This window comes from Onychomys torridus, chromosome 1 (genome assembly GCF_903995425.1).
Source record: "Onychomys torridus chromosome 1, mOncTor1.1, whole genome shotgun sequence".
In the NCBI taxonomy this organism is placed as follows: domain Eukaryota; kingdom Metazoa; phylum Chordata; class Mammalia; order Rodentia; family Cricetidae; genus Onychomys; species Onychomys torridus.
In genome coordinates this window covers 56,655,412-56,683,023 of record NC_050443.1, presented here as the reverse complement: position 1 = coordinate 56,683,023, position 27,612 = coordinate 56,655,412, and the positions used below count along the sequence as shown (strand labels likewise).

The following is a 27,612-nucleotide window of genomic DNA, read 5'->3' as shown; positions in this document are numbered from 1 at the left end:
ATCCATTAAAAAGTAAAGTAACCACTGTGATGAGGACATCATTGGCCTTGTATTTATTTCCTTGTGCTCTTCTTCTATTTGAACTTAAACACTTTCCATCCTAGTACAGATTATAGAATGGCCAGCCAATGACTCTAACAGAGAAAATGATTACCATAGAAACCACATCAGTGCTCTAATGGTTACCAACTAAAATGGATTACTGGAGTAGGCACTTTTAAATTTCTCTCTATCAATAATCTTATATTCATAACAGCCTATATAGCAATGACATTTTGCTTCCATTTTACAGGTGTGAAAACTAAGTTAGGAAGAAGTTTAAAATTTTGTACATCGCTCCAATGCAAGAAAACACAGAGCCTAGATTCATCCGTGTCCATCTGACTTCTGAAAATTGTCCTTACATTGTGACTCTCATGGTGTGAGATTTCCTGGGAAGAAGTCTCAAGACATATCTACTCACCAGAGGGACAGAGGGCACTGACAGACCAAAGAAGTGACTCCTGCCCAAGACCAGTTTGATGAACTGATGAGTTTATTGGGGTTACTTACAGGTATATGGGTGACTCAAGGCGGTGGTACTACTGAAGAGTCCCCAGTCTCAGTCAGCCTTCTGCCTCTTATTCACTAGCATCCCCAAGACCACATGTGGCAAGTACGTGCTGGAGTGAAGACAAGTCTCAGGTAAGGGATGGTGGCTCTCCTTCTTTAAGGAGGAAATTAACAGCCTCCTTACTAGTATATTATAGAACGCTTTGTTGTTCTTACTTTCTTACCTTGACTGTTGGCCAAGGTGTTCCATAGCCACCACAGCAACTATGCTTCATGACTGCCTACATTAAAGTCTAACTAGAGAAAACAGCTCCAGACACCTGGCATTTTCCTGTTCTTGGGCAAAAGCCTGTCCAAACACATCTCAGCTCCTTCATGGTCACCTCCTTGATACCAAGACCCTACATCAGCATCGGCCTTTTGTTTTGGCCCCTAGGTCTCTGTCAACTGATTATGTGACAACACTGATTTATAGCTTGCTGGTTGCTTCTTTGATCTATCATGTGGAAGCCAACATTTCCCATTTGATGTCTCTGAAACTCTCCATTTATTCTGAACCCTTTATAAAATGGAAGATACGTACATATGAAATTCTTCTCTTTTCTCCCTCCTATGTTCCCCTTTTTCTTTCCCTACTCCTTTTCTCATCTCTGAAGATGGTAGTAACATTTTCTTCACTGAGTATACGTTCCAGGGAAAAGAAAAACAAAAAGCTCTGCTCCAATAATCTACCCCTTACAAGCTTTATTACACACTCTCGGTATAGGAATCCCACTTATGCCAACCTTCCTTATCTTTTGCCAACTTATGCAGATGGAAGTTCTCGATGAAATTCCATTTCCTCACCTCCTACTCCACCCAAAATTGTCGTGGGGCCTCATTTTCAGGTGGTTCCACTGCTCCATTTACACCATCCATACCATCATCTCAGTACTTTAAAAGCCAATACTAACACAGCTGAGCAGTCTTTTCAGTCACTTCTCTCTTGATATGGCTGACTGAAACCTAACTCTTTGTTTGCTTCAGAATTATAATATCCTATTTCTTTCTCTTAGCTTTATTTTAATGCTGTAATTTGCACAATTATCCAGCAAAATTGCTGGCAAGTGTCTGGAAGATATCAGTTTGAAAGGACCAAATACTGATTCTCTTATTATAAGAAAAAAAAATGTTTTTCAAGTTTCGAAATTATAATCATAGTAAAAATTTCCAGCATACAGTCCTTTGCTATGAAAATGTTTGCAATTATTAAGCATGATCATTGTTATAAGAGATTCATAATTCCATATGAAAATGTATTTCCCACCCCTTGACATAAGCCTCAAGTCACATACAGTTAATTCTACCCTTAGGGCATCATTCACATTAGTTTGTCATTGTTCAGTTGGAAAAGAACTGTTTTAGGACATGTTCAAAAATAAAAATGGCCAGTGTGTGTCCCAGAATGCACTCATTCTGTTGGTGGTGGGAGGCAGAGTTTCACAAGTGAAGCCACAGAGTCAATTACACTCCTAACCTAGAGAGGACAAAGACATCAGTCACTGCAAATGTGAAGCCTAAAATTCAGAGTATTTTTTCCACCTTTCAGATAACAGATTATCTTTTTTATCCTATTCTGCTCATTTAAGAGGAAGAAGCCCTTCCAGACACATTTTTCCTGTCTTTCCTTATTAAATTTTATCAAACTTCTATGGTTAGTAGAAACAGACCAAAATGCCAAAAGTCACTTAGCAATCTCCTATCTAGCTAGCTTCTATCTATCTAGCATCTATCTATATCTATCACTTCTCTATCTATCTCCTGTCTATCTATCTATCTATCATCTATCTATATATATATATCTACCTGCCTATCTATCTCATCTCTTTCCTGTAAGAAGAATCTTCCTTGCTGGTTCTTTTGTCTCCCTTGAAGATGAAATTCTTTTTCCCTTGATCTTAATTACTTCTCAGTTACTTGTAAGTTGTTAAACATGAGATCCTGTGCTCCAGTGAGACAAGCCTCTGGAAAGCAAGTGGCCCAGAAGCCTGAAGCAGGATGTAAGCCTGATTCCAATCTTCAAACCAGCTTGTAGACACTCACCAAGAGTCTATCAGAGCATCCTGAGATAAGTGCTGGACCATGTTTGATTAAAGAAAAACTTGATAGTATTCAGCTGAACCATGACCACAGAACTCAGTATTTCAGATAAAATCCTTGACTTGTTGATTTAAGCTCAGCCATCAGATATATCTGTATCCTCACAGAACTCAATGACTATACATACTTATAAAACTTATCAAACTGGATTTTTAGTAGCTATGAAATGTAATAGCAAGCAATAACACTGATCTGATCCCAGATCAGAGAATCCACTGAGTTTATTCAATGCTTCTATGATCCAGTAGGAAGACCACAAGGACTAACATAAAAGGCCTGTGTTCTATTCCCCACTTTGCCACCAGCCAGAAATCAGACATCTCAGCCTCAGTTTATGCATCTATAAATGTTACAGGTGAATCAGACAAGCCCCCAAACTCCTTTGAATGTTTTATATTCACCTCCACCAAGGACCCCCTTGGGGTCCAAGGTTCTCTAACAAATGAGGTGGTGCTGGGGTGTCTTATACCCATGTCTCTTCCTACAATGGAAAAAGCAAACAATTGTGCAAAAGTGCATTCCTTCCCCAGTAAATAGTCCATATGCAGGGCTTTATAATCAAGACCATATACACACAGGGGAAGAAACTCATGAATTCTGCCTGTTGTGTGTCCCCAAAGGCAGCAAGCATGTCTCACAATAGGCATGGCTTGTTTCAGCATAATGTGAGATGTGCATTCCTTAGATTAGCTGCTTCTTGAGCTCTCTAAGTAGGATACACAAATAACACTAGTTGTGCTTCTTGTGCAGTCTGGAAAACAGTAAAAATATCTCTGTAGGCAAGACAACATATGGAAAGAAGGACAGCTGCAATGCATGAAGGGCTCAGCCAAGTGGTGTAAGTGTGCCTGCTCCATGATATGATTTTTATTTTATACCAAAGCATTCCTTTTGAAGGGTTGTTATCTTGTCCTACTCTTTATCATAGTCTTAAAATGAAAATGTTCAACCTTCAGGCTAAATGCTATACACAGACATAAACATAATATTATGAATATGGTAGTAACATTTTGTATTAACACATAGGATAAAAGCATTTTGTAGACAATAGTGTAGCTCATTATTCCAGAAGATAGTTATGAAATAGCTAGGGGAAAGTGATAGTTTGCTAACTTTTGGAAATGATGGGAAACAGCATGGTCTAGGCATAAGTTTACTCAAAGTTGTCCTATGAATAATTTTGTAGGGGTTTCAAAAACAGGAGTAACTGTGAGTCTGGCTGGCTTATGCTACACTTTCTACATAAATAATCATGGCCATTGGACAGACTAACTCAGACTTATGGACACAGAATCTCTTTCTTGCCATCTACTTCTCGCATCTATTGAGGAATCCTTCACTACATCTCTACCTACTTTGGCCCTAATTCACTGCCCATCTAACAACTTAATCCTCTACTTGTGAACTTACTAAAGACAGAGCCCCTAAGAAGTGACCCCAGCTCCTACTCTCAACCAGTAGACAACTTGGGTCTTTAGAGCAACACTGATCATGACCTAGTCATGCCCTCCAACCAGGGATGGACATGGAACATCAGCCAAGTTAGGGACAACAAACCTCCCTGTCTTAGGAAGGCAATAGCTTCCTTTCCCCTGCTCATCCCAATGCCAGGGTCTCTGGAATATTCTCAGAAAAACCTCTGAGGGTCCTTTCTCTCTTGCCAGGGTAACAAAGTGATAGGGCGTTACCATGAGGCTGGAATAGGTGTAGGGATAGTGATAGGCCAGGTAGCAGGCATCCTCATTGTGTGGAAAGGTGACAGCAAAGGTGAGGGTGTAATAGCGCTTCCCAGATGCTCCTTCCATGGTAGCTGCATTCGGACGATAGTGGTTTCTAGAGAAAGAAAGTAAAGAGAGTTCTTTTTTTTTTTCCCAGAGCTGAGAACCAAACCCAGGGCCTTGCGCTTGCTAGGTAAGCGCTCTACACTGAGCTAAATCCCCAACCCCGTAAACAGAGTTCTAATGTCATAAACCCCCTGGATTATATACTGACAAGAGAACAATCACTCGATCAAAGACACTTGTGGGTACAGGGAAGTGAATTCACTGCCTGCTTATATATCAGTTCAGCCACACATAAGCCTGACCCAGTGTCTCCCACTTGTGACATACATGCTGTGGCTTCCCTTGCTGCATGTGCAGATGAGCACTACCTCATCATTGTGCTGGGAAACAGAGGATGACGTAAGCAATGCTGTTTCCTACTGTCCTATTGCAGACAGCCAACCAGATTATGGTTCCCTGGTCCATGTCACTCTGCACAGCCATATAAGGCCCAGCTGATTCCTTGTATTTTGTTTTATTTTGCTATGTCATGTCCAAAAGCTGTATTTTGTCTGAAAACTGCCCATCCTCTAACTATGATGTTCTTCCTGTTCCTTCTTCTGTGTTGTTCTGAGTTTTGAAGGGAGTGATATAGATATTCCATTCAGGGCTAAACACAACCACCATTTTATTCTAGGTGCTTTGGCCATTTATGGGTCTCTGCATTGACTGTCTCCAGCTGTAATAAGACGCTTCTCTGATGAAGACATAATACAGCACTAATCAATGGATAGCAATCAACACACTCTTTGCGTCTGACAAATGGGTTTATAGCTTTCACTATTAAACACTGAATTCCATCTCAAAATTCACACATGTCCTCTTTTGTTACTACTGTGATAACTCCCTGTGCAAATGAAGAAATGAAAGCTTGGAATAACCAGCTGACATAAAGCCAAGAAGTGCCTGATACAGAACTTGAACTCAGATTTCTCCAGCTGAAAAGACTGTTCTTTTCACAGAACAGTAAGTTCTTACCAAAGGAATGCCTTTGTCATCCCAAAGGGGATTCTACTTCTTAAAGCACATTTACCTTTGTCAAAGATGAAGAAGCAATTTTGATACTTCAGAGAACAGTATCAAAGTAAATTGCACCCAGAAGTACATTCCAAGCAATGTTTGCCATGCACGCTGCCAGTTCAATTCTTGTTTTGCCTGTGGATGTTGAGACAGCTGTACAGGCTTTCCTGAGAAATGGTATCATCCAGGCTGCATGAGAATGCAAAATACACATAACACCAAAGCGGCGACTCCACCTTGGGCATGACATTAGCTTGCTGCCTCATTGTGAGGTTTTAGGGTTTTGGGTGAAGGAGAAGGAAGAAACAAATTATTATTTGAGTGTTCTTGTAAAACATAGAAACTGGGTATTCTTTTCTGCTTTTAGCTGTCTTCATGATTTCCTTACCACCAATAAGCAAAAAAGGCAGTTATACACAAATAGAACTAACAGCACACTATCATATTTCCTGTGCTCTTTGTGACATTTCAATATCTATTTATTTATTTAATATTTATAAAACTAGGGGTAGATGTATGAGACATTGTCAATCCTTCCAACTACAGCCCAACATGCTTTGCTGGCTTCAGCTTCTGTCCACATGGCAACCTTGAGTCTTTCTTTCTAGGGGAAAGAAGATATACACTCCCTCCCTTAACATCAGGACCAAGCAACTGTCTCACACAACTTCTGAATCACACCAGTAGAGTCTATTTCCCATGCCCTTCAGAAACAGCTTTAAAAGAGTATCTCCCCTGCCCCATAGTGTTATCTAGATCTTGATATCTAACTGAATCTGTTCTTTTTTTTCAGGTTTCCCCCAAGTTTTGAAGTTTCTCCAAAAGCTAAGACTATGGTTATTAGAAAGTATGCAAAGAAGCAGATGGCAGCCCAGAAGGCATGTGAGGCACATGTGTTCTGTCTTTATTTATTTTCTGATTGCACTTGCAAAGACCCTAATGAAAAGGCACTTTTCTTTATATCTAGCTGATTAACAAATAGGTACTGGTCAGTTACAGCTCCTCACCAAAGGAAATGAGCCATAGACACTGCATTACAGCATGAAAGCATATCCAATCTATAAACAATACACAAGCACACACACACACACACACACACACACACACACACACACACACATGAATATAAAAACAGGTAGAAACATGATCAAATGCCTACTGTCACCAGGTTCATAAGCAGTGGGGGCAGAGTCAGCATCTTGACGTGAAAACAGTAAACTCATATAAAAACCAGTTGTAGTCATCTTCTTTGGCAATGGCCTTGCTGTTTTGTAGGTCTACCTGTGAACTATGAGGAGTAGCAGTTGCATGCAGCATTAAGTATTGAGGCTTTGTAGGTTGCCCACTGTACACAGAAGTACCATCACAAGTACATTAGCCCACCACAAACTCAGCCCTCCTCCACTCTGCTATAGAGAGCGGAAAAAGAGGGTGAAATGAAATCTCTGTGTCTGTCCTTATGTTCTTCGCCATTGCAACCAGCCCTGGGCTCCAAGGAAAGACCAGGTGCAGCGGAATGGAAAGAGAAATAGCACGAGCTACATATGTGGTTTTAAGATTCCATGATCCCAGTGATAGCAGAGAAGAATCCAGATGGCATTTTTGACTATCTGAAATCTTCTCACACATGTGTGCATGTAGACACCACACACACACACACACACACACACACACACACACACACACACACACATCTTTCATATTACCCCTGTAGACTAAGGGCATTAGCTTCCTCCCTGGCAAGCTAGCTTCCAAGATGGTTGTATCCTGTTAGAATTGAGGGAAATGGGAAACCAAACATCAGCTTGTAGAGAAAGAAATTCAGCTATAGGAAGTTTTCCTGCAACTTCTAGTAAGGAGTCTAAGTTCTGGATGAATTAAAAAAAAAAAAAAAAAAAAGGCAGACTTTACCCCTGGGAACTTCTCTGGTAATTACACCATAGAGGGGGTGACAGTGCTTCCAGGCAATGTTTTTTAGAGACCTTTGACGGTATGTCTGTTAAGCCTCTAAAGTGAAATGTGGCTATCATGATTCAATTTGTTCATGGTAAAATAAAATCTACCAATTAGTTGTTTTTGTTTTCTCCATTAGAGTGTGAACATATTGAAGGATGTTTTCAAGGCAGGAACATTCAAGCTTCCTACATTAGCTGCTTCCAATGTTACAAGGGCATAGAAAGCCTTCATCATCATCTCCATTTCTCTTGTTCCCTCTCTCAGCTAATATGATAATATTTTATTTGTACTGAAATGTGATTTTATTTGTATGCTAATACAGTTGCCTTGGGGTCAGAGCAAGCTGTAGCAGAAGTTGGGCGGTGGTGGTTGCACGCCTTTAATCTCAGCACTTGGGAGGCAGAGCTAGGCAGGATCTCTATGGTGTTCAAGGATATAGCCAGCATGGTGACATACGCCTTTAATCTCAATACCAACCATAGAAGACCTGGAGGTCTGTACAGACAGGCAGTGACAAGGAGGTCATGTGGTTGGGTTTACAACCAATGAGAAGGCAGAACAGAAAGTCTATAAAAAAAGACAGGATACAGGAAGTAGGCCTCTTTCGGAGAGGAAAGACAGCAGAAGCAGTGAAGGGTAAGGTTTTCAGCTCTCAGCTATTGCTCTGACCTCTTGGCTTTTAACTCTGCAATTGGCTCTGTGTTTCTTATTTAACAAGACGGCTACATCTACAGGCTCAAATGCTTCCCCTTCTAGGAATCCTTCTCTAACATCCCACATGGTTGACACTTGTACCCCCCTCACTACTGGTACCTACCGACAGGACCAGGTTTATTCCTGTGTGTGTTGTGCTTGGCATTTGTGTGTCTTGCCTGAACACAGCAACTCTACAGTTGAAGTTTACAGAATAAATGGAGCAAAGATTCCCTGAGTAATAATTAAGATGTCTCACCTATTTTGCATCAATCTTAATGTTACCCTTCCAGGGAGCATAACCTTTCAGGCAAAATTACCCTTTCAAGGTAAATACTTTTCACACATTCTGTAGGTGGAGACATTGGGGCTCAATTCTGTGAAGTATCTTGAGTAATTCCACATAAGCAATACTTGGTGTGGACTTTGCCCTGAAACTAAAATTCCTTTCATTATATCATTTCCTTCTTAGAAATGGACCTAGGGATAAGAGAAATTTTGTTCAGTTCAGCAAGTAAGAATCTGAAGTTTTGGTTTGTATATACCAGGACTCCTACAAATTCAGAATCTAAAACAAAGAAGGAATATGAAACAACCCAGTGAGTGCCGGCTAAGGTGAGCTATATGCTATGACTCTATCATCAGTATTTGAGTCCTTTAAGACAATTCTAGTAATCATCACTAAAAATTACGAACACGAATTGAATACTGTCTTTGACTTACTATGTGTTTTACTGTGTGCCCTCTGATCTTCAGAACTGCTTTGTGGAGACAGACGCCATTTTTAATCGCCATTTTACAGACAAAGAAGCTAACATTGATTAAACTTGGGTTAATTTGTCCAAGGTCACTGTGGTGAAGGAATGGTGGAAATTTACATCCAAGAACAATTTTCTCTTCTCAGCATCTCTTCTAGGTGGAAAAAAAGCCTGACTATCAGCATGCTTTGAGATCAGCTGGCCCCTAGACAGGTCATGTTGGGACAGAGACAACCTGGGCTACACAAACTCAGCTGCTCCACAGTTCAACGCTTCTGCTTCCCTGACCCATTCATCCTCAGAAGGATTCGCACTCTGGTAACCACAAAGCCTTCAATGAGGCAGGAAGAAAAGTACACCAGGCAGTTACAAATTACATCCATCTCTACTCGTGCTAAGATAATAGTCCAGGAAGTTGTGTGTCATGTCCGTTGTTCTCCGTGTGTATGAAATTAGCAAACACTAAAGCCTCACTCAAATTAGGCAATCTCACAATGACAAGAGCTCTTTAACAATGGTGCATCATTTTACCTAATGGGATCTAATAAGGCACAGCGCTCGAGTCGCGGGGCTTCCCTGTGACTGCAGCATCCCTAATATTCTATCTAGCACCAAATCTCTCTCCTGAGATCCCTCGGAAGGATGGATGGCGGCAGCGCTCTTGTGTGGCATTCATCTTCATGAATGAGCTGTTCCATCTCCTCTCGTGAGTGGAGATAAATGTCAGAGGAGATCAGCTGCGGTGTATTACATGGCCACTCAGTGCCTACAGCTTCCCTCCCTCTGCCCTTCAGCATCAAGATTGCTTGAGACCAGAGCTGGGAGGGGACTGGGAAAGGTGTGAAAGCTACAAGTCAGACTGAGATGCAGGCCACAGGGGAGTAAATAAAACAAGCCAATGTGTCCTTGCTTACTTTCTGAGAGGCACAGAAAAATGAGCCCACCCATTTGGTTCTTCCATCTCCAGAGTCATTTTCCCCGCTGGTAGAGTGGTCTTGAAAGTAGATAGGATATGGAAGCAGAACAGAAAGAATAGCAGGGGAAATGACTGAATTGTGCACACAAAGACAATCTTAAAATTTCTCCTGGAATATATTGTTTAGCTAGGTAATTAAAATCTCTAATGTTTAGTGTGGGGATTGACCTGACTTGTCTCTGAAGTCCATGTCAACTATATAGGATGAATAATTACAAAACAAGTTTGATTTGGGGGGCAGTGGAATCAAACCCTCTGCCCTGTTTTATTCCCTGGAGAGATTACAAAAACCACACTAAACTCTACATCAGCCGCGTTGGTGCCATGCAGCGCAGCATCAATGGCCCCAGCAAGGGTTTTGCTGACAGGGAAGCAGGAAGAGAGGAAGTGGCCCTCCCTCTGTCTTTTGCTTTTAGCTTCTGGCAAAATATTTAAGTACCAGAAGCACATTTTTTTTTTTTGATGGATCTGTAGCTTTGCTTATCCAAAATAACCCTCTCAGAGCAGACAATCGTCTTTGTACTGTTCGGTTTAGAAATCACAGATTGATGACATCATGAAATCGCAAACACATAGGACAGGAAAAGAGCAAAATGTGCAAGGACGAGCCCCAGACACACACACACACACACACACACACACACACACACACACACACACACACACACACACATCCTAGCTTTCTCAAGAGTGCTATGAGTAAAAGTAATCTGGTTAGATGTGGAAAACTACCACATTTGTTCAAAACTATTCAAAAGTGTGGTTTTCTCACTTTCTCACTTACATTTCCACACTCCAATTTCTCATTACATTGAGCATCCTAACATCCCTTAAAACATGACACTAACTGGGAATTTAAGATCATGATGACCACAGAGCATGTGAGTTTGTCCTAACATAGAGAAGAGCAGGAAACAAAGAAGTAAGTAAGGCTCCCTCTGACTAACACTCCAGAGACAATTAATACAGGAATGAAACAAAGAAATTCTCTACATATCAATTCACAGATTGTGATGGAAAACTGGGTAGAAGAGGTTGTTCAGTAAACATATTTCATACTAGACAGAGGTGTTGTAATCTGAGGGTGAATGGAGATTACACATATCTAGCCTGTTGTTACATCGTATTATTGGAAACGTGTTAACATCCTTTGATGAATAATTGTAAAACAAACTGCATCACAATGTAGCAGCCTTATCCATTCATCTCTGTTATATTCACGGCTGGAATATGAAAAATGAATTACATTATACATGCATAGTTTTCATCGTGCCCCTCTGTTACTCCTTAATCACATAACAATTGTCTTGTTAATGAATCTAAAAGCTATTAACACTGGCTTCCCTTAGGCCAGAGCTGTGCTTTAGCTATGTGTCTTCATCTTTCTCCTCCGAGGAGACACCTGTTCTCCTTGAACTTTATTCTTAATCCCCAGTTCCAAGAAGAGCATCCCACTGGTGAGCTCTATTCCATTGGTTTAAAAATGCAAAACATTAGCTTTGAGCAATCCTCGTATCTCAAACCCTAGCAAGTTTTATATTAAGTCTTTTACATCTATTGACACTAACTGTTTTCAGAGGAAATTAAAAGATATTTCTGACACAATAAAAATTAGATTCCATATCTGTTCCCTGCAATTGTGGACTCTACAACCCTGAGGTGATTTTTAACCTAAATCTCCCTGTACCATAAAAGGAGTCCTAGGGGTCCTAAGAGAAGTGAGCCAGGAAGTAATGGCCATTTTGTGAACGGAAAAACCAACAACGTTGTAATATCTTGCTATTCTTCTAAAGAATATATGAAAATACTGCTTGGATCCATATCTTAATGCATCGAGGACCAAAGCTGCCAACTCCATTATTGCAGACTGTTAGTCAACTCAGCTCCGTGCACAGTGGGCTGGTGTTGTCTCTATAGTGATTTCTTCTCTTATCCAAACAGAACCACAGGACCCTTGACCTTTCCTGTCAATACCATCCCCAGAGCCTGGAAGCAAGGAGACATTTAGGTGTATATACCTTCCTTCTCCAAGATGCTGCTAATGCTAGATTATCTCCTAGTAGTATGTTAGGGACCTGCTGTAATCTTAGAAAGATGAGTCTTACTTTAACTTTAAAAAAAAAAAGGCACTAGCCTATTGATTTTTATGCAATCTGGCAATGAGCTAGAAAAGCATTGTGTAAAATCTGCCTGTCCTAACATTTCCTAGCCTTTATTTATATACTTCAATTTTATTTTTCATATAAGAAAAATGGCCATGTAAATAACAAATCCATTTAATTCATTAAGAATATGGATAATTTGAGTTTTTGTCACAAATCTGCTGGTAAATTGATGAAACTAGCTGTTGATTGAAGAATAAACATGAGTAATGCAACCCTCTGTCTTGTTTTGTACACAAAACTATCTCGCGGTGGAAGAAGGCTTACATGTGTACATTTGTCATCTGGTCATCTCCCTGTGCCCTTGAAAAGTAAAGCACACATGCATAGGGACAGGACACAGCCTCTCAGACATCCTGTTCATTGAGTCCAGGGAAAATAGGTGAAGAGCTAAGGCTTGAAGCATGAATTACAGCTTCAGTATGTGCAATTTCTAAGACTTGGCAATACAGTTTTTTATAGTATTTTTATTTTATAATTAACTTAATTTCACATATCAGCCATGGATTCCCCCATCCTCCCTCCTCCCCCCTCCCCAGCCCTCCCACAATAAAGGTTTTTTCATTTTGGTGGTGGTGGTGGTTGTGTTTTTGTTTTTATTTTTGTTTTTGTTTCTGTTTTCGAGACAGGATTTCTCTGTGTAGCTTTGCACCTTTCCTGGAACTCACTCTGTAGCCTAGGCTGGCCTTGAATTCACAGAGTTCCACCTACCTCTGCCTCCTGAGTGCTGGGATTAAAAGTGTGCATCACCACCGCCTGGCTCAAAGGTTTTAACAAACATATGAAGAAAAACTAATAATTTTCCAGTAATTCCAAAATTACTGAGTGGGGGTCTAATGTGAGTAACACGTAAACTAAAATATCTCAGGGCAAGGCATTGACAAGTGTGGATGTTTATAAGAGCAACAGAAAAAAAAAAGAAAAAGAAGAAAAATTTGGGAGCAAAGGCCTATGCAGATCAGATGAAGCCAGCGGACATACTTGTAGTAACAAATTTCAGAGCCTGTCCGTATCCAGGCAGGTCGGCCGAGAAGAGCCTCTTTCACAGAATACAGGGTCGGCTGCATCCCTACAAAATAAAAGCAAGACTTAATCCACAAGGAAAGAAAAGAAGCCAAATGGAGAGCAGAGCAGTAGGCTGGATTGTGACCCCCAAAGACACCCAGTTCTTGATCCCTCAAGGCTGTGCTGTGAATGTTCATTATATATGGTCAAAGAGACTCTGCAAATCTAATTAAATTTAGATATTGAGCCAAGGTGATTATCCCTGTGGGTCTTGAATGTAGCCACCACGGATGTGCTTATCAGGAGGAGGCAAAGAGAGATTTGACTAAAGAAGAGAAGCTATGTGACCAGAGACGTTAAAGGTGTTGTGTTACTACTGGCTTTACAGAGGAAGGTGCCATAAGCCAAGGGGTGTGAAGAAAGCAGCTCTCGAATATAGGAAAACAACATGCATTCTTCCTTAAAATCCCCAGAGAGAATGCAGCCCTGCATACACCTAAACCCCCACTTTTTGTGAAATGAATATAAGACTCAAGGCTTACATTTTCCCTTTCTTCAGGAATGAGTGTCTGTCCTAGACAGTATGGAATAGAGGCAGGGCCTGACGTAGTATGAAATAAAGGTAGTACCCATACTTTTTCTTCATCCAAAGCCACCAAATACATTACAAAGGAGCTACCCCAAGTAGATCATCAGGATTTAAGCATTTCCAGAGTTTTCTGGGTACACATACACACAAAAAAAAAATGTTCAGGTAGGTTTTGCAGCTCTCCTGTCTTGCAGCAAGCAGACCAATATATTCACTCTTGTGATATTTAGAAGATGAAAAGCAAAAATAAGTGAGAGCACCTTCCAGACTCCAGAGTTAAAACTGTGTACCTCAGAATGCACTGCAATATTATGTGCACTACTCACATTCAGTAGAAGAGTCAGAAGCCCTCACTGTCCTTCTGTATTTTTGCACTATGCCCTTAACTGGCTACTGTCCTGCCACCCTGGCAAGCAAAAACCACCAATCCAGCCTCAAGCCTTCTGGGACTCCAAAAAGGCTTCTGACAATAACGCAAACAATCAATAAGCATCATCATTCGTGATAGATACAGAAACCCCCTGCTCCCCCATAGGTCATACCATAGTTGAACTGGCTGTTGGGTTTCTCACAGTTGAGGACGTTGAAGCGGTAAGGGGTGGCAGCCCTCATGCCGCTCACCTTGAAGTAGAACCACTGCTGGTGCTGGGAGCTATTCACATCAGCATTGATCAACAAGTCGTACTCAAACCTGTAGAAACAAGAGCAAATGCTGGAGCTGCTCTTAAAAAAAAAAAAAAAAGGTGATATTTTTGTCCTAAAATTCATGCACATCCTCCCATTCCTGACCCCAGATAAATGACATTTGTCTTAGTTAGGATTTCTATTGCTGTGATGAAACACCATGACCAAAGAAGGCTGGGGAGGAAGGGGCTTACACTTCTATGTCATAGTCCATTATTGGGCGTAGTCAGGACAGGAACTCAAATGGTAAGAACCTGGAGGCAGGAGCTGATACAGAGGCCATGGAGGGATGCTGATTATTGACTGGTTCATCAATATTTGCTCAGCCTGTTTTCTTATAGAAACCAGGACTATCTGCCCAGGGATGGTACCACCCACAGTGGGCTGGGCCCTCCCCCACCTATCACTAACTAAGAAAATGTGCTATAGCCAGAATTTATGGAGGAAATCTCTCAAATGAGGTTTCTTCCTTTCAGATAACCCCAGCTTGTGGTAAGTTGACACAAAACCAGCCAGCTCAACATTGGTTAGTGATAATTATGGAAGGGTAGAGCTTGGTACAGGACTTAAGAGTAGAGCAGCTAACTGATGGAGTCCCACCTCTCACTCTGGCTGTCAGGACCACACCACTGAGCTCACCATGCAATCACTGAAGCATACTCCCCTGGGTGTGTAAATCAGGCCTATGAACAGTTCTATGACTCTTATTATCTACCGTTCTCACAGTGCTCACTCAAAAAAGGAGTCATTAAAAATCCTTACTAAAATGTTTATTTTCTTCCAATTTACTCTCCTGCCCTAAACTATAGCTGATTTACTTAGGAGTCTGCTCTCTGATCAAAGGCAGAGCTAGAGAGAAAGAAACTGAACCATGGCAGCAGCTTAGGTAGATTCTGGACTGAAAACAATCCACCTAGGAGACTCTTAAGTAACTATTACCTTCTGGGTCCTTTGATTTCAACTTTAGAAATAAGAAACCATGTAAACAGTGTGGATTGATTCCCTTTCTTTAGAAACCTATGCCTACGTTTGGGTATGTATAGCTCAACCCGCCCTCTCTCCTTCCTTCCTTCCATACCTAAATCTATATTAAAATTTTTCATAACAAACTCCAATGTTATAAGAAAATCAAAAATGAACAGAAGCCATGGGACCAGGTAGAAGCTGGGCTGATAGTCGGAGAAGTAGGTTGCAAAGTTGACATAATTGTCTTTTTCTTTTGCCCAAGTAATTCAACTTGTCTATGTCTTATGTGTCAGGCTTTGTTGAAGCAGTTCATGTACAAAAATAGAACCAAAAAAAAATCATATCATATGTAACTCTCCCCCAAAACCTCAACTTCAAAACTGACATGTTAAATCTGAGCTACTCTAAGTTCTGCATTAAAGTTATGGTGAGCATGTGTCCCTACATAAGGCCATGTTGACTGAGTGCTTACCATGGGCCATGCACTATTCAAAGGGTTTTATGCATACTAATTAATTCTGTCAAAACAACTACAAAGTAAGTGTTACTACTATCCTCATTTTGCAGATGAGAAGATAAATCATGGAGTGGCTAGGCAACTCAATCCTAGGCTACCCAGAAAGAGGTAGAAGGAGCCTTGGTTATATGATTCCAGCATGTGTGGCTACTATACCATGTGGCATGATTTATCAGAAGTTCACCTATAGAAGAAGGGTTATATATCTAGCAAGTCTAGTCTACTAGACTATGGTAGAATTGTGTTCCATCAAGGAAGCATGAAAAGGATTACTTCACTGCAAGTGGAAAGAGATCATCTCCTTCATTTTAGTTTTGCTATGTCCATCCCTCGTCTGCCCTTGCCTGTGGAATCATTTTCTATTAATAAAAATCTCATTGGCAGCTTTTGCCAGGGATGTACAGCAAGGTCCCTGGAATGAAGGATAGAAATCCAAGGTGGTTACCTCCTAAATACAACCCTGTGGAATTAATACTTTTGGGTAGGAGAAGGAATAGGGAATGTCATGTGCCCTTCTGTGTCCACAGGTCACAGAATCATGGAAGCATAAGTATGTACTGAGAGAAGTCTCTTACACTGAAATACGGAAGTGCTATTTGGAACAAAACTATGTGTATGCATGTAGTGAACAGTTGACCTTGCTAAGGTATCAGCCAATGGGTTCCCTCATTGTCTATTGACAAACATTTGAAAAAGGAGAGAGAAAAACTTGTATCGATAAGTAGCATTTTCTGATTTTCTTGGTAAAGGTACTATCATAATAACTGGTTTCAAGCTACCAATATGAGGTCACTAAACAGATAATGGGAAGAAATGGCTGACACTTGCTCTCCTGTGCTGACAGGAACTGTAACCTGTAGCTGTTCTTACTTACTCGCGCACTTGAATGGCTTTTCGAAGATTTCCTGATTCAAACTTGGAGTCGAATCTTAAGCAGTCAGAAACAGGGCCTTGCACAGGCCTTTAAGGAAAGAGAGAATATGTGCATATGTCATATTTCTGTCCTTGTACACAGTTTTTACACTCCTTAAAGATAAGATGTTTCTTCTAATGTTTGAAACAGAATAGTCACCATGCTGATTTCAGAACAAACGTGGATTACCAACATGGAACACAGCTACTAACTCCTATTAACAGAATCCTCCATGCCTCCCATTCCATGGATGTTCAAGACCACCTACCAAGGCTCATCTAAACTGAAGACAACTTTGTTTATAACATCACTCTGCTGGAGGAACCTCCGGACATCCTCAAGGATTTTGATCCTTGAAAACAAAATTGCAAACAATATAAGTGTTAGTGCCCACTCTTTATCTCAGTCTCAGAAGTCACTAGAAAAACACAGGGGGGGAAAAGCTGCTTAACAATGCCCAGCCTTAGGATCAAGGGGTACAGACATCACCAACCTTCTTCTTTCTCCTCTTTAGTAAAGCATAAGGATACATGAACAGCAGGAATGCAAGGGAAGGTAGTAGATTTTGTTTAAGGGATTCATAGCTAGAAGAAAGTCATCAAGAGAATCTGGGCAAGGGTACTGAAGTTCTTCTGACTGTATGAATAAGAGATTCCTCTGCACTGAGGGAGTTTTGAAGGAGAAATTACCACTATTGACTATTTGCATCCTTGTAGCTTGGGTGGCTCCAATAAGGCTTCTGTTTCATATTTATTCTGTACATTTGTATTCTTTGAACTGTGTTTTCTAAGGCTGAAGTCAGCCTTCTGTCTGAATGAAAAGAAAAGTATCGTGAGATTTAAATAAGAGGGAGACAAGAAGTTGAAGGGGGATTTCTTATCTCTCCTCACATTCCCAATTAATTTTGTTGACATTGGGTAGGAGAGTGGTAGAGCTGAAGTTGAACCCGAAGCCTGGACCAAGAGGGAAGAGGGTCTGAGCAGAAGTAAGATGCAGACAGACCACCCACAACATTTTAAGCCTGAGGAGCCTAAGCATGGCATTCATGTTGAGGTGAGACCAGCCAAGAATTCATGTGGGAACTGTTCTTGAACCCTACCATCAAAAGAATAATTTGCTGAAGACATGAAACTTAAATTTAAAAAAGATGCTGGTCTGTACATTTGACTCTACTGGCTTCAGATATGGATAACCATATTTTCCCTCGGGAGAAATATGTTTTCCTTCCTCTTATCAGATTCAATTATAATCTCACTTGCTGATTCAAAGACAAGGCAGTCTTTCTTGAATTCTGGGAATAATCTCAGGATTTCCTCCCTGGAGAATATGTGGGGTGGGGGTGTTTTTCCACCCCTTCCTTGGTGATAGAGCAAAAACACTCTCCAAACACTAGAACTAGAAATATGCCACTCTTCTCTATCAACAATAAATCAATCACCAATTTGTAGTAAATACAAAAGAGATTTCAAGTACTCCGTTCTTGTTTTTCTGAAACGATTCCTTTTAGGAAAGGTTCCAGTAGGTGGCAACACTAGATGATGCCCCTTGTTGTGATAGCTTGCCATGGATATGACTCGAAGTTTTATATTACAATCATCCAAGGAATTCTCTGCCCAGAAAAACATACCTACCCACATCTGGTTGATAAATGCTCCAGTTTAGAGGCAAGATTATACGTCTCCAAAAGGCTTTAAGGTACTCTAGGCTAATGCTCACTTTCCAACAGAAGATTGTCTATATAAACCACTCCATATACAAAACTATTTAAAAGAGAAAACCTGTAACTTCCAACTCAGTAACACCCTCACCTCTGTACTCCCCATTTGCGATTCAGCATGGGCTGAGCAGTGGGAGGTGGACAGTGCCCCCAGAAATCAGGAAATGCCATCATCTCAAATCCCACAGCAGATCTGGTTCTCATAGCATGAGCCATATAAAGATGAGGATCATGAAAAGGTATGTGCTTGGGATGTGTGTGCAGAAGCTTCTCTGCAGCTTCTTTGCTTTCCTCTGGCTCAGGGAAGTTGGAAAATGAGGAAGTTATCCTTGGGCAAGAAATTGATTCTATGTCGCAAGCAGCCTCTTCTAGGGAAGCCTGGATGCCAGAGGTATCGTGTCCAGAAGAATCTATCCCCAAACCATTTTGTTTTATACTTTGGTTCACATTTGTTAGATGCCTTTGTTTGGAGAACAGCTGTATCCTAGACTTCCCTGACTTCACCGTATCCAGAATGGAAGTGTGGACTGTGTCTTCGCTTCCTCGTCCCCAGGAGCTGTGCTCCCTATTGAAGCACTGAGAGGCAGCACTTGGAACGTGGTTGCGACTGGCGTACAGAGTGTCCTTGAGGGTCAAATCATCTCCATATTTGGGTTCTAGTTCCTTAAAATCCAAAGTAGAAAAAGGTCTGTATTAACAGTTAATTAATTCCTTCCAGATGGATAATATAATCTGATCCTTATGCTAGCTGTCTGAATTCGAAACTAAGTGTAACCCTTGTGATTTAGAGGCTTTTTCAAAGAATTAACCAAAGGAGAAAAAAAAAAAAAAACCTACCCTTTAAGAATAAACAAATGCCAGAATCACACAAAAGTCAGGTTCAGGAGGGGATTTGGATGGGTCTAGTATGATTCTATATAGTTTGAAAAAAAATTTGCAGCCCCCCCCAATCCAATTACAGTCTGAGAGAACAATCTCATTTGTAGAGGCCCCAGTGATTCACAAAGGAGAGCCTTTCACTGTGCCCCCAGGCAATGCCTTTGATATGAAGACAATTCAGGGTTTTCTAAGTCTCTACACTGAACTGAAATTTCCTTCACTGAAACTTTGACCACTGATCATCTTCTGCTTTCTAAAGTGAAATAGGATATATCAACTCCTCTCTATGTGTGCCTCTCTCTGCCCTTTGATGTGGCCAGACTCATAATATGTTAAAAGCAATAAGAAAATAGTAGAGACCAAAAGGCATGTCCAAGGCTCAATATCAGCAAGAGCAGCAGCAGCAACTGCACACTGGGTTAGCAGCAGCAGATCCAAGGTGTACATTTGCCTGTACTGATTCCAGAAAGCCTGGAATCTGGATGGTGACCTTTAACAATCCATCTACAGTGGTGACCTTCCTAATTTGGCAGAAGAACACCTAAATCATACAGAGTTTCCATTTACTTCTTAGTGTGGAGCCAAGGCTCTACACCCATGCAGCAGGCCATAGTAAGTAATGTGTGATTTCATGTCAATTCTATTCTAGAGTATCAGAGCTTAGGACCCTTGAAAATGTTCTGGTCTCACTATCTGTCTCCCTTCTTCTTTTCTCTCAGAAGGATCTAGGAACAGTGGTGGTGATGAACAGTGTGATCCCTCTGAACACCTTTGTTTGGCTTCCCAGGTTCTGCAAAGATCACACCATGCATCACCAAGAAGTAGACTATAGCCTGTGCTTACCTCAAAGCTACAAGAGAGCTCAGGACACATAGCATCATATTGTGCCAGCTCCTCCTCAGGTCGGTCAAGACCAGGTTTAGAACTCAGTTTGTTCATATCAGTTTCCAAGTCATCATCCTACAGAACAAAGAACAGGTCACAGTCAAGAAATCCACCCTGCAGGGTATCAAGACAAGATACATATCTGCTTCTTTACCAGGTGAGGCCTTGAGTTCCTTATCTTCAGATTAAAATGCTAGCACAGCCAGGAGGGAACTTAATATACTAGGTCATATTTTTAAACTTAAAAGAATGAGGTCATAAATATTTTTTTAGCATGTATGTCAGCATTTACTAGCCCTTGTTAGAAATAAATATGCAATAAACTATGTAAACAATAAAACATGCTATAAGCAATTCTTCATATTGTTCATAAATAGTATCATTGCTGTCGTCACCCTTTTTTACCTGGCTACCTTTGCTGTTTGGATGTTTCATATACACAAACATTTAATGAGCATTTTCTATGAGCAAGTGTCTCTGTAGATACTACAGAGTCCCTGGTGATGGAACAAAGGACCAATGGTCCTGTGGGACTTTTCTTTTAGTAAGAGAACTGAGACAGAAATAAATAGGATACAGTCATTTCTAAATGTGGCAATTGTCCTGAAAATGCTGGAGGACAGAGACAAGATTGGCATTAAGTCTGGAGTGTCTGGGTCCAAGATTCTACTGCAGCTGGGTCTGTGTTGATGTCAGTGGCCCATGTTACCACTGAGGGCCACTCATACATCCATAGACTGTCATCACATTCTGTCACCTGAAGCCATGTTGAGGTCCATAGACAATGTGGCCACCAGAGACCATACTAATCTGAGTGTCCTGCACTGCAACCTGAGGCCATAGCAATGTGTGGGCCTGTGCTGCCTCCCAGGGCCAGGTTGGGGCCATGGTCCTGCTGCAGTCATAGTCTGTGTTGATGTATGTAGTCCCTGTTACCATCCAAGGCCAAGTGGATGTCTGTGGTCTACGCTACAGCCTGAGGCCATGCTGATGTCTGTGGTCCGAGCTGCTTCTGAGGGCCTTATCTAGGTCCAGGACCTGTTACAACCAGGGCCATGTTAATGGTCTGTTTTGTCACCAGAAGCCAGGTCGAAGCCCATGATCTGTGCACCTGCTGACTGTGAGGCACAGGGAAGCTACTTTGGCAGTGTTATGGATGATTGCAGATGCACAGTTGAGAAACAAGGACATGGAAGGTTTCTGTGACAACCCCTACCCCTACCCCAACCCCCAACCCCCAACCTACTCTCAAAAAGTAGAAACCTAAACAAGAAGCCATCAAAGCAAACTCTTAAAATGTGTGATAAGGGGGGTGGAAGTGTAGCTCTCTACAATAGATAGCCTCCTTTAAGCAAAGGGGCAAGAAGAAAAGGACTCAGTTCAATTTAAGGGACAGGACACTGAGAGTTTCACCAAGCTCCAGTAAGAAGATAGATAGCACAAATTAGACTTATTTTTGTTTTTGTTTTGTTTAACTTATTTTTGTTGTTTTGTTGGAGGGGCCTTAAGGCAGAGAGGGAAGACATGGAAGGACTGGGAAGTGAGTGTGATGAGATGTATGACATAAAATTCCAAAAGAATTAATAAAAATATTATCCTTGGGGGGAAAAGACTTTAGTGTGGGTAGCTGTTTGGGACTGAGTGACCTGAGAAGGCTCACAAAAGGAGTCACTGTGGTGTACTGAGAACTAGAAGGCACAAAGAACAGCATATAAAGAAAAGGATTCTTTCACAAGGAGCTGATTCCATTTGCTTACTACAGAAAGAAGATGCTGGAAGCATGGAGCTAAGAGGAAGATCATAGCAGATGAGATGTGAGGAGACAGCAGAGGGGCATGGCCGATGTGAGCAGTTTCTGGGGAACAGCCTGTACTGCTGTGCCTGTGTCTCTATGTGGAGTTAAAAGTTCACAAGCACTCTGAGTTTTCTCTTCATGGAGCAAATCATATGAGCAATTATGCTTTCTTCTGGACCAGTATCCTATAACAGCTTAATGGTGATATTGACTCCACTTTGAACACATTTGTGCTTTCCAAGGGTTGTGGAATCTTAGAAATAAAACATACCAAGAATGGTAATGTCCTTTCCACAGCCTAGATCAAATATCCTTTCTAAAATAGAGGACATATACCTACCACACAGAAACACATTTGTAAAGCTAAGGAAAACTTGCCAATCCTGAAGGCCTAAATCAAAGAAATGTGGAAAATAGACGCTTGTATTTCTGAACCAGTGGAAAAGAAGAAATTGCAATGTTCCATCCACATTACATAATTTTCCTACAAACTCAAATCAAAAGAAAAGTAAATCTTCTAAATCTGGCTTAATGATACATTTAGGCACCATTCAGATAGGCCTCCATACCTATTACTCTTGTCTCTAAAAGCTTTGTCTGTCATTCCTGCTCCCCACCATCAGTCATGGCCCTGGGTGGTCCCAACAAGAACACCATATGGCTAGCCATTGAGAAGACTATCCCTACCAATGAATAAGGCTGTGTCTATAGTGAAAAGTGTCATATAATCCATAAATGGCAGCCTAGTACATTCCACATGTGGTCATTGACCCATACAGCCCTACAGGAAGCATTAGCAAACTGTGGTCTTCTGCTTTTCTTTGTAAATAAGGCTTTATTAGGACACAGTTGCACTCATTAATTTATATGTCATCAATGACTGATATCTTTGTACAACAGAAAAGTAGAGGTGAGGTGGAAAGACTATTTCTCTTCTACAAAGACATGAAGTTGAGGCCAGAGACATGACCCAATCGGTAATAGTACTTCCTGTGTAAGTATGAGGACCTGGGGTTGGATTCTAGCCCCACATAAAAAGCTGGACCTGGTCACATGTGCTGGTAACCCCAGTGCTGTAGAGGGCAAAGACAGGAGAATCACTGGAGCTTGCTGGCTGCCAGTTCATCTCCAGAACTGCAAGGAACCACAGCTTTTCCCCCCAAGACAGGGTTTCCCTCTGTAGCTTTGGTGCCTGTCCTGGATCTTGCTCTGTAGACCAGACTGGCCTCGAACTCACAGAGATCCACCTGCCTCTGCCTCCTGAGTGCTGGGGTTAAAGGCGTGCACCACCACTGCCCACCTAGGAACTGTGTCTTAATGGAACATGGTAGAGAGAAATAGAGTAAGACACCGAATGTTCTCCTCTAACTTCTATACGCACATGCAACCACACATACTTGCACACATATGTGTGCGTGTGCACAAACCAAACACACACATCTATGTATGTACAAACACACAAAGACCCTGCAGCTTGATCTTTGTATCTCCAGGAACCCTCACCATATCGTATAAGGCTATTTCTATTCCTCCAAGGATGAACCTGGTATTGTGTCCTCCTATTACTTAGGATACTGATAGCTCCTCAATTATATAATATTTTCTGACCCTTCCTCCTTAAATTGGGGCTCTTGGGCACTGTCTCTGCCCTGCCTCACACTTGTTCAAATTGTAAGTGCTAATTTGGTCTTTAGTAAGGGCACCTCCCAAGTTCATGACAGTGTGAACTCTGACAGTAACAGTCCATGACTTGTTTGTCTTTGTATCATACAACCAACCCCCAGAACTTTGTCTGATGTACATGGATCATCACCAAGAAAGCATCTGAAAGGAAGAAAAGAAATTCAAAAGGGAAGAAAGCGAAGTGGAGGGAGGAAAGCATGAGGACACTGTGTACTCTGCTCTCCCCACAGCTTGCTCAGCCAACACCTTATCTCCACATGCTGTTTCTCTTTCCTATGCTAACCATGACAGTATCTAATCAGAGCAGAACCTTCAACTCCTCAGACCTCCTACTCACAAGATAGTCTTTTAAATAGTTTTGCTCAGATATAAGTCACCTTTATCTGCAATTTTCAAATGAGAACGCAACAGGCTAAAGGCCCAGGTCAACTCTGAGAGTCGAAAAGAAACAGGCCTGGCTCCTCGTCCTCGTCACCAGCAGCGAGTGCTACAGTGTTCACCAAGGAAAAGCTAGTTGTTCGAGGGCCAGCTCTCCTAGGCTTGCTGTACCCCAAGTCAGGCCTAATTCCTATGCCACCCCATTGCTCGACAGCTCAGATTCACACCCAGTTCTCATCCTCTCCTCAGCCATAACTTTTGATGAATAGCTTCCAGGCCCTCGCCAATTTGTCTTCTGCCTCTTTCCCAGTGGGATTTTTCTGTTTGTTTAGTTTCCACTCCCTCCTACCCTACCATCCTCTCCAAAGTGGAGTTGGGGAAAGTACCAGGGCTCCCTCCCACTCTAGCTAGCTGTGTGGACTCAGGCATGTCATCTACTGTGTCCCCCTGCATCAGATACAAGAGGCAACTGACAGTGCATCAGACATCCCGTTATCAGAGTGCAAGCCAGAGGGGAGTGGAAGGTGGCATTGATGAATGGCTGCAGCAGCCCAGGATTATTCAAATGATTCTGCACGTACTCTGTAGGCCTGCGTGGCCAAGGCACAGCAAAGAACCAATTTGCTACTGATGACTTCAGAAATGATTCTATTTATCAACAAAACCCTGGGACCGTCAGACTGTCAATAGCAGCTACACCCAGAGATGGGACTGAGAGATAGCCCCTAGATGTCTGCCACCAGCAGCAGCAGCAAGGTGAGAGAACTCCAAAACTTCTCTCCAGGAAAGGACAGAAGGGAACAGAGCAAGGGAGAAGAGACGGAAGGAAGGGGAAAGGGGAGAAGAAGAGAGGGGGGGAAGACTTGTTTCTTTTATTTTTGTATAACATTTTAAATTGTGGTGTGTGTGTGTGTGTGTGTGTGTGTGTCTGTCTGTCTGTCTGTCTGTCTGTTTACATGTGAGAGGAATGGGGGGGGGCTGCCTGTGTCTGTAGGTGCATGTGAGGGGATGCATATGTGTGTGTTTATGCCCGTGTGTGTGTGTGTGTGTGTGTGTGTGTGTGTGTGTGTGTGTGTGTGTGTGTGTATACGTGTGTATGCACAGAGGTGAGAGGACAACTTGGGGTAAGATGGTTCTTTCCTTCTGACATGTGGGTTCTGGGGATTGAACTCAGATCATCAAGCTTTGCAGCAATCACCTTTATCTGCTGAGCCATCTTGCTTGTACAGAAGAGTTTTTAAATTTGAATTTCACCTCTAGGACTGTCTTTTGGATCTTATGTAACAGATGACAAAATTAAGGAACTATAGATGGAGAAACTTACCCAACACTACATACAGCAGGAGAAATGGAGACAGAATTATAACTCATAGACCAACTATCTATGAGTTACCATTTTTTCCAGGAGAATGACTGTCAATTAGTAGTGCTTCGGCAGTTCCTAGAGCTATTTTTGGTTCATGAATGAGGGGTGAAGTGATGGATGCTATGAGTGACAGAGAACAGGGATGCTGTGAAGCATCCCACAATGCATAAGAAACCCCCTGAATAAGAAATATCCAGTCAATAGTCAAGCAATGATAAAGTTTAAAATGCCTATCACCAAATAAGCTACAAACAAACTATGTGCTTCAAACTGAAAAACAGCCAGACCCATTCACTCAGATAGTGTGGATGCCTATTTTTATGCTGTAATGGTAAACTGAGTATTTGAAACAAAGAACATGTGGTTCCAAGAGGATAAAACAATCACTATGTGAACTTGGATTTAAAAGAAAACTCACTAACCCCCCTTCCGTGGGCCATTTTGTGGGAGAGAACAAGGAACATCACTTCTTTGGGAACTGAGCTGCACACATTGCAAGGTAAGAAAGACTCATTCACATAGGTGTGAATGGGAATGCACATAGGTGTGAATGGGAATGCACATAGGTGTGAATGGGAATGCACAAGCCTACAATCCTGTGCAGAATGGACAGGGGATAAGAACATTGATTTATGAAGACACTTCAGGTCTAGCAGAATGTTTCCTAAAATATCCTTCTACACACTCATTAAATACACCAACCCTAAGCATTGATTCTGTCAGATAGAATATTTGGATCATAATCAATAGACCTGATTCTACAAAGAGACTATGTACTAGACATAGCAAGATAAAAATGACATCTGAAAAACCAACAGATGTCTGTGCCTTCTAGACATCACTGTCATTGGAGTGGCAGTGCTGGAGTAAGCCCAGGAAGTGATACACTTTCTTTTGTGTAGTGTCAGTACAGATATTGAGACAAGCAAGGGCTGGTTTACCTACTTCTTTCACAGCCTCCACATCTGAGTCTTTGTCAATCTCCTCCTCACCATCATCTTCAAAATCTTCTGAGTGGAAAAAGGAGATGAAAGAATAAGGATGCTCACTGTCTGGTATTTACCCTGTCATGCACAATACCTTGCATTTCTTGCAAATAAGGGACCCATTACAAAGCAAGTGTACTGTATATCCCTGCTCACTGATTTTTGTCCTTACTGTGCACATGAGCATATGGGAGCAGGATGCCATGACACCTAGGCTGATGTTCTATACGAAATGGAAAATGAATTTGGACACAAATGACACTACTGTTACCCTCCCATTCAATTTGAAGTATTGATGCAACTGACATTGTCTCCAAATTTACAGACCACGTGCACACTAAACTCATTGTAATTGAGATAGTGCCTTGATTGGGTCCCTAATTTTCAAATTATCCACTCAATTTAGAAAGTATCAGCTGCCACATGACAAAAATTCCAACTGTGGCAAATCTGCTCCACAGAAAAAAGGTGGGGTAAACAGCACTAGAGTCTTTGACTTTAAGATCCACCCGGAGGTGGAATCATCCCCACTTTCCAATATCATAAAACATGTAGCATGGGGTTTTCCATGGAGAAAGTTTTATTTCAGTTTTATTCAAAAGACAAATTAATTCCACAACAGACAGTGCAGTAAAGAGATTGGGTCACAAAATTGTGAAAAGATTGTTTTTCTTAATTAGATGAAATGACTGTGCAGGCATTCACTAGCCACCAGGCAAAGCAACGACAGCTAATAATTAGAGACAATGTGAGTGAGCACAATGCTTGTTCTCTCTGCTTATAAAAAAAAGTCTACTCCTTCATACATGTCTCTAATGAGCTCATTAGAAGATCATGGTTGACCTGTACAACCACTGCTTCTCCTTGATTCCCCATCCCTCTGACATGTTGTAAAATGCAAACACTTGTCTGAAAGCTGCCTGCTACCTTACCTTCAGGTGGAGCTTGTGGAAGCCCTGAGCTGGTGCTCCCAGGAGCTGGGAAAGTATAGGCACTAGTATCTGTGACCAGGGGAAGTGGACTCTCGGGGTAGCATTGCCTGAGGATCTGAAGCGCCACAGAGGTCACGGGTTCCATGCTCTTCTTGTCCAGGCAGGTCTGAGCAGAGAGAATAATATAACAGACCCTGTGCACAGCCCCCAAGCTAGGACATCATTTCAGATAATGAAA

General features: G+C 41.6%; 1 protein-coding gene across 1 annotated transcript in view; it reads right to left on the bottom strand.

Annotated features, from left to right (window-relative positions):
• The window catches only part of Agbl1 (ATP/GTP binding protein like 1), a 791,956-nt gene that overhangs the window by 630,262 nt on the left and 134,082 nt on the right, over positions 1-27,612 (bottom strand). The window contains exons 8-16 of the mRNA XM_036170190.1: positions 27,375-27,540; positions 26,402-26,466; positions 20,193-20,309; positions 18,562-19,133; positions 17,022-17,105; positions 16,715-16,801; positions 14,216-14,364; positions 13,061-13,148; positions 4,380-4,524 (exon numbers count right to left, since the gene is read on the bottom strand). Coding sequence (XP_036026083.1) covers positions 4,380-4,524; positions 13,061-13,148; positions 14,216-14,364; positions 16,715-16,801; positions 17,022-17,105; positions 18,562-19,133; positions 20,193-20,309; positions 26,402-26,466; positions 27,375-27,540 — 1,473 coding nt within the window. The remainder of the gene's footprint in view (positions 1-4,379; positions 4,525-13,060; positions 13,149-14,215; positions 14,365-16,714; positions 16,802-17,021; positions 17,106-18,561; positions 19,134-20,192; positions 20,310-26,401; positions 26,467-27,374; positions 27,541-27,612) is intronic.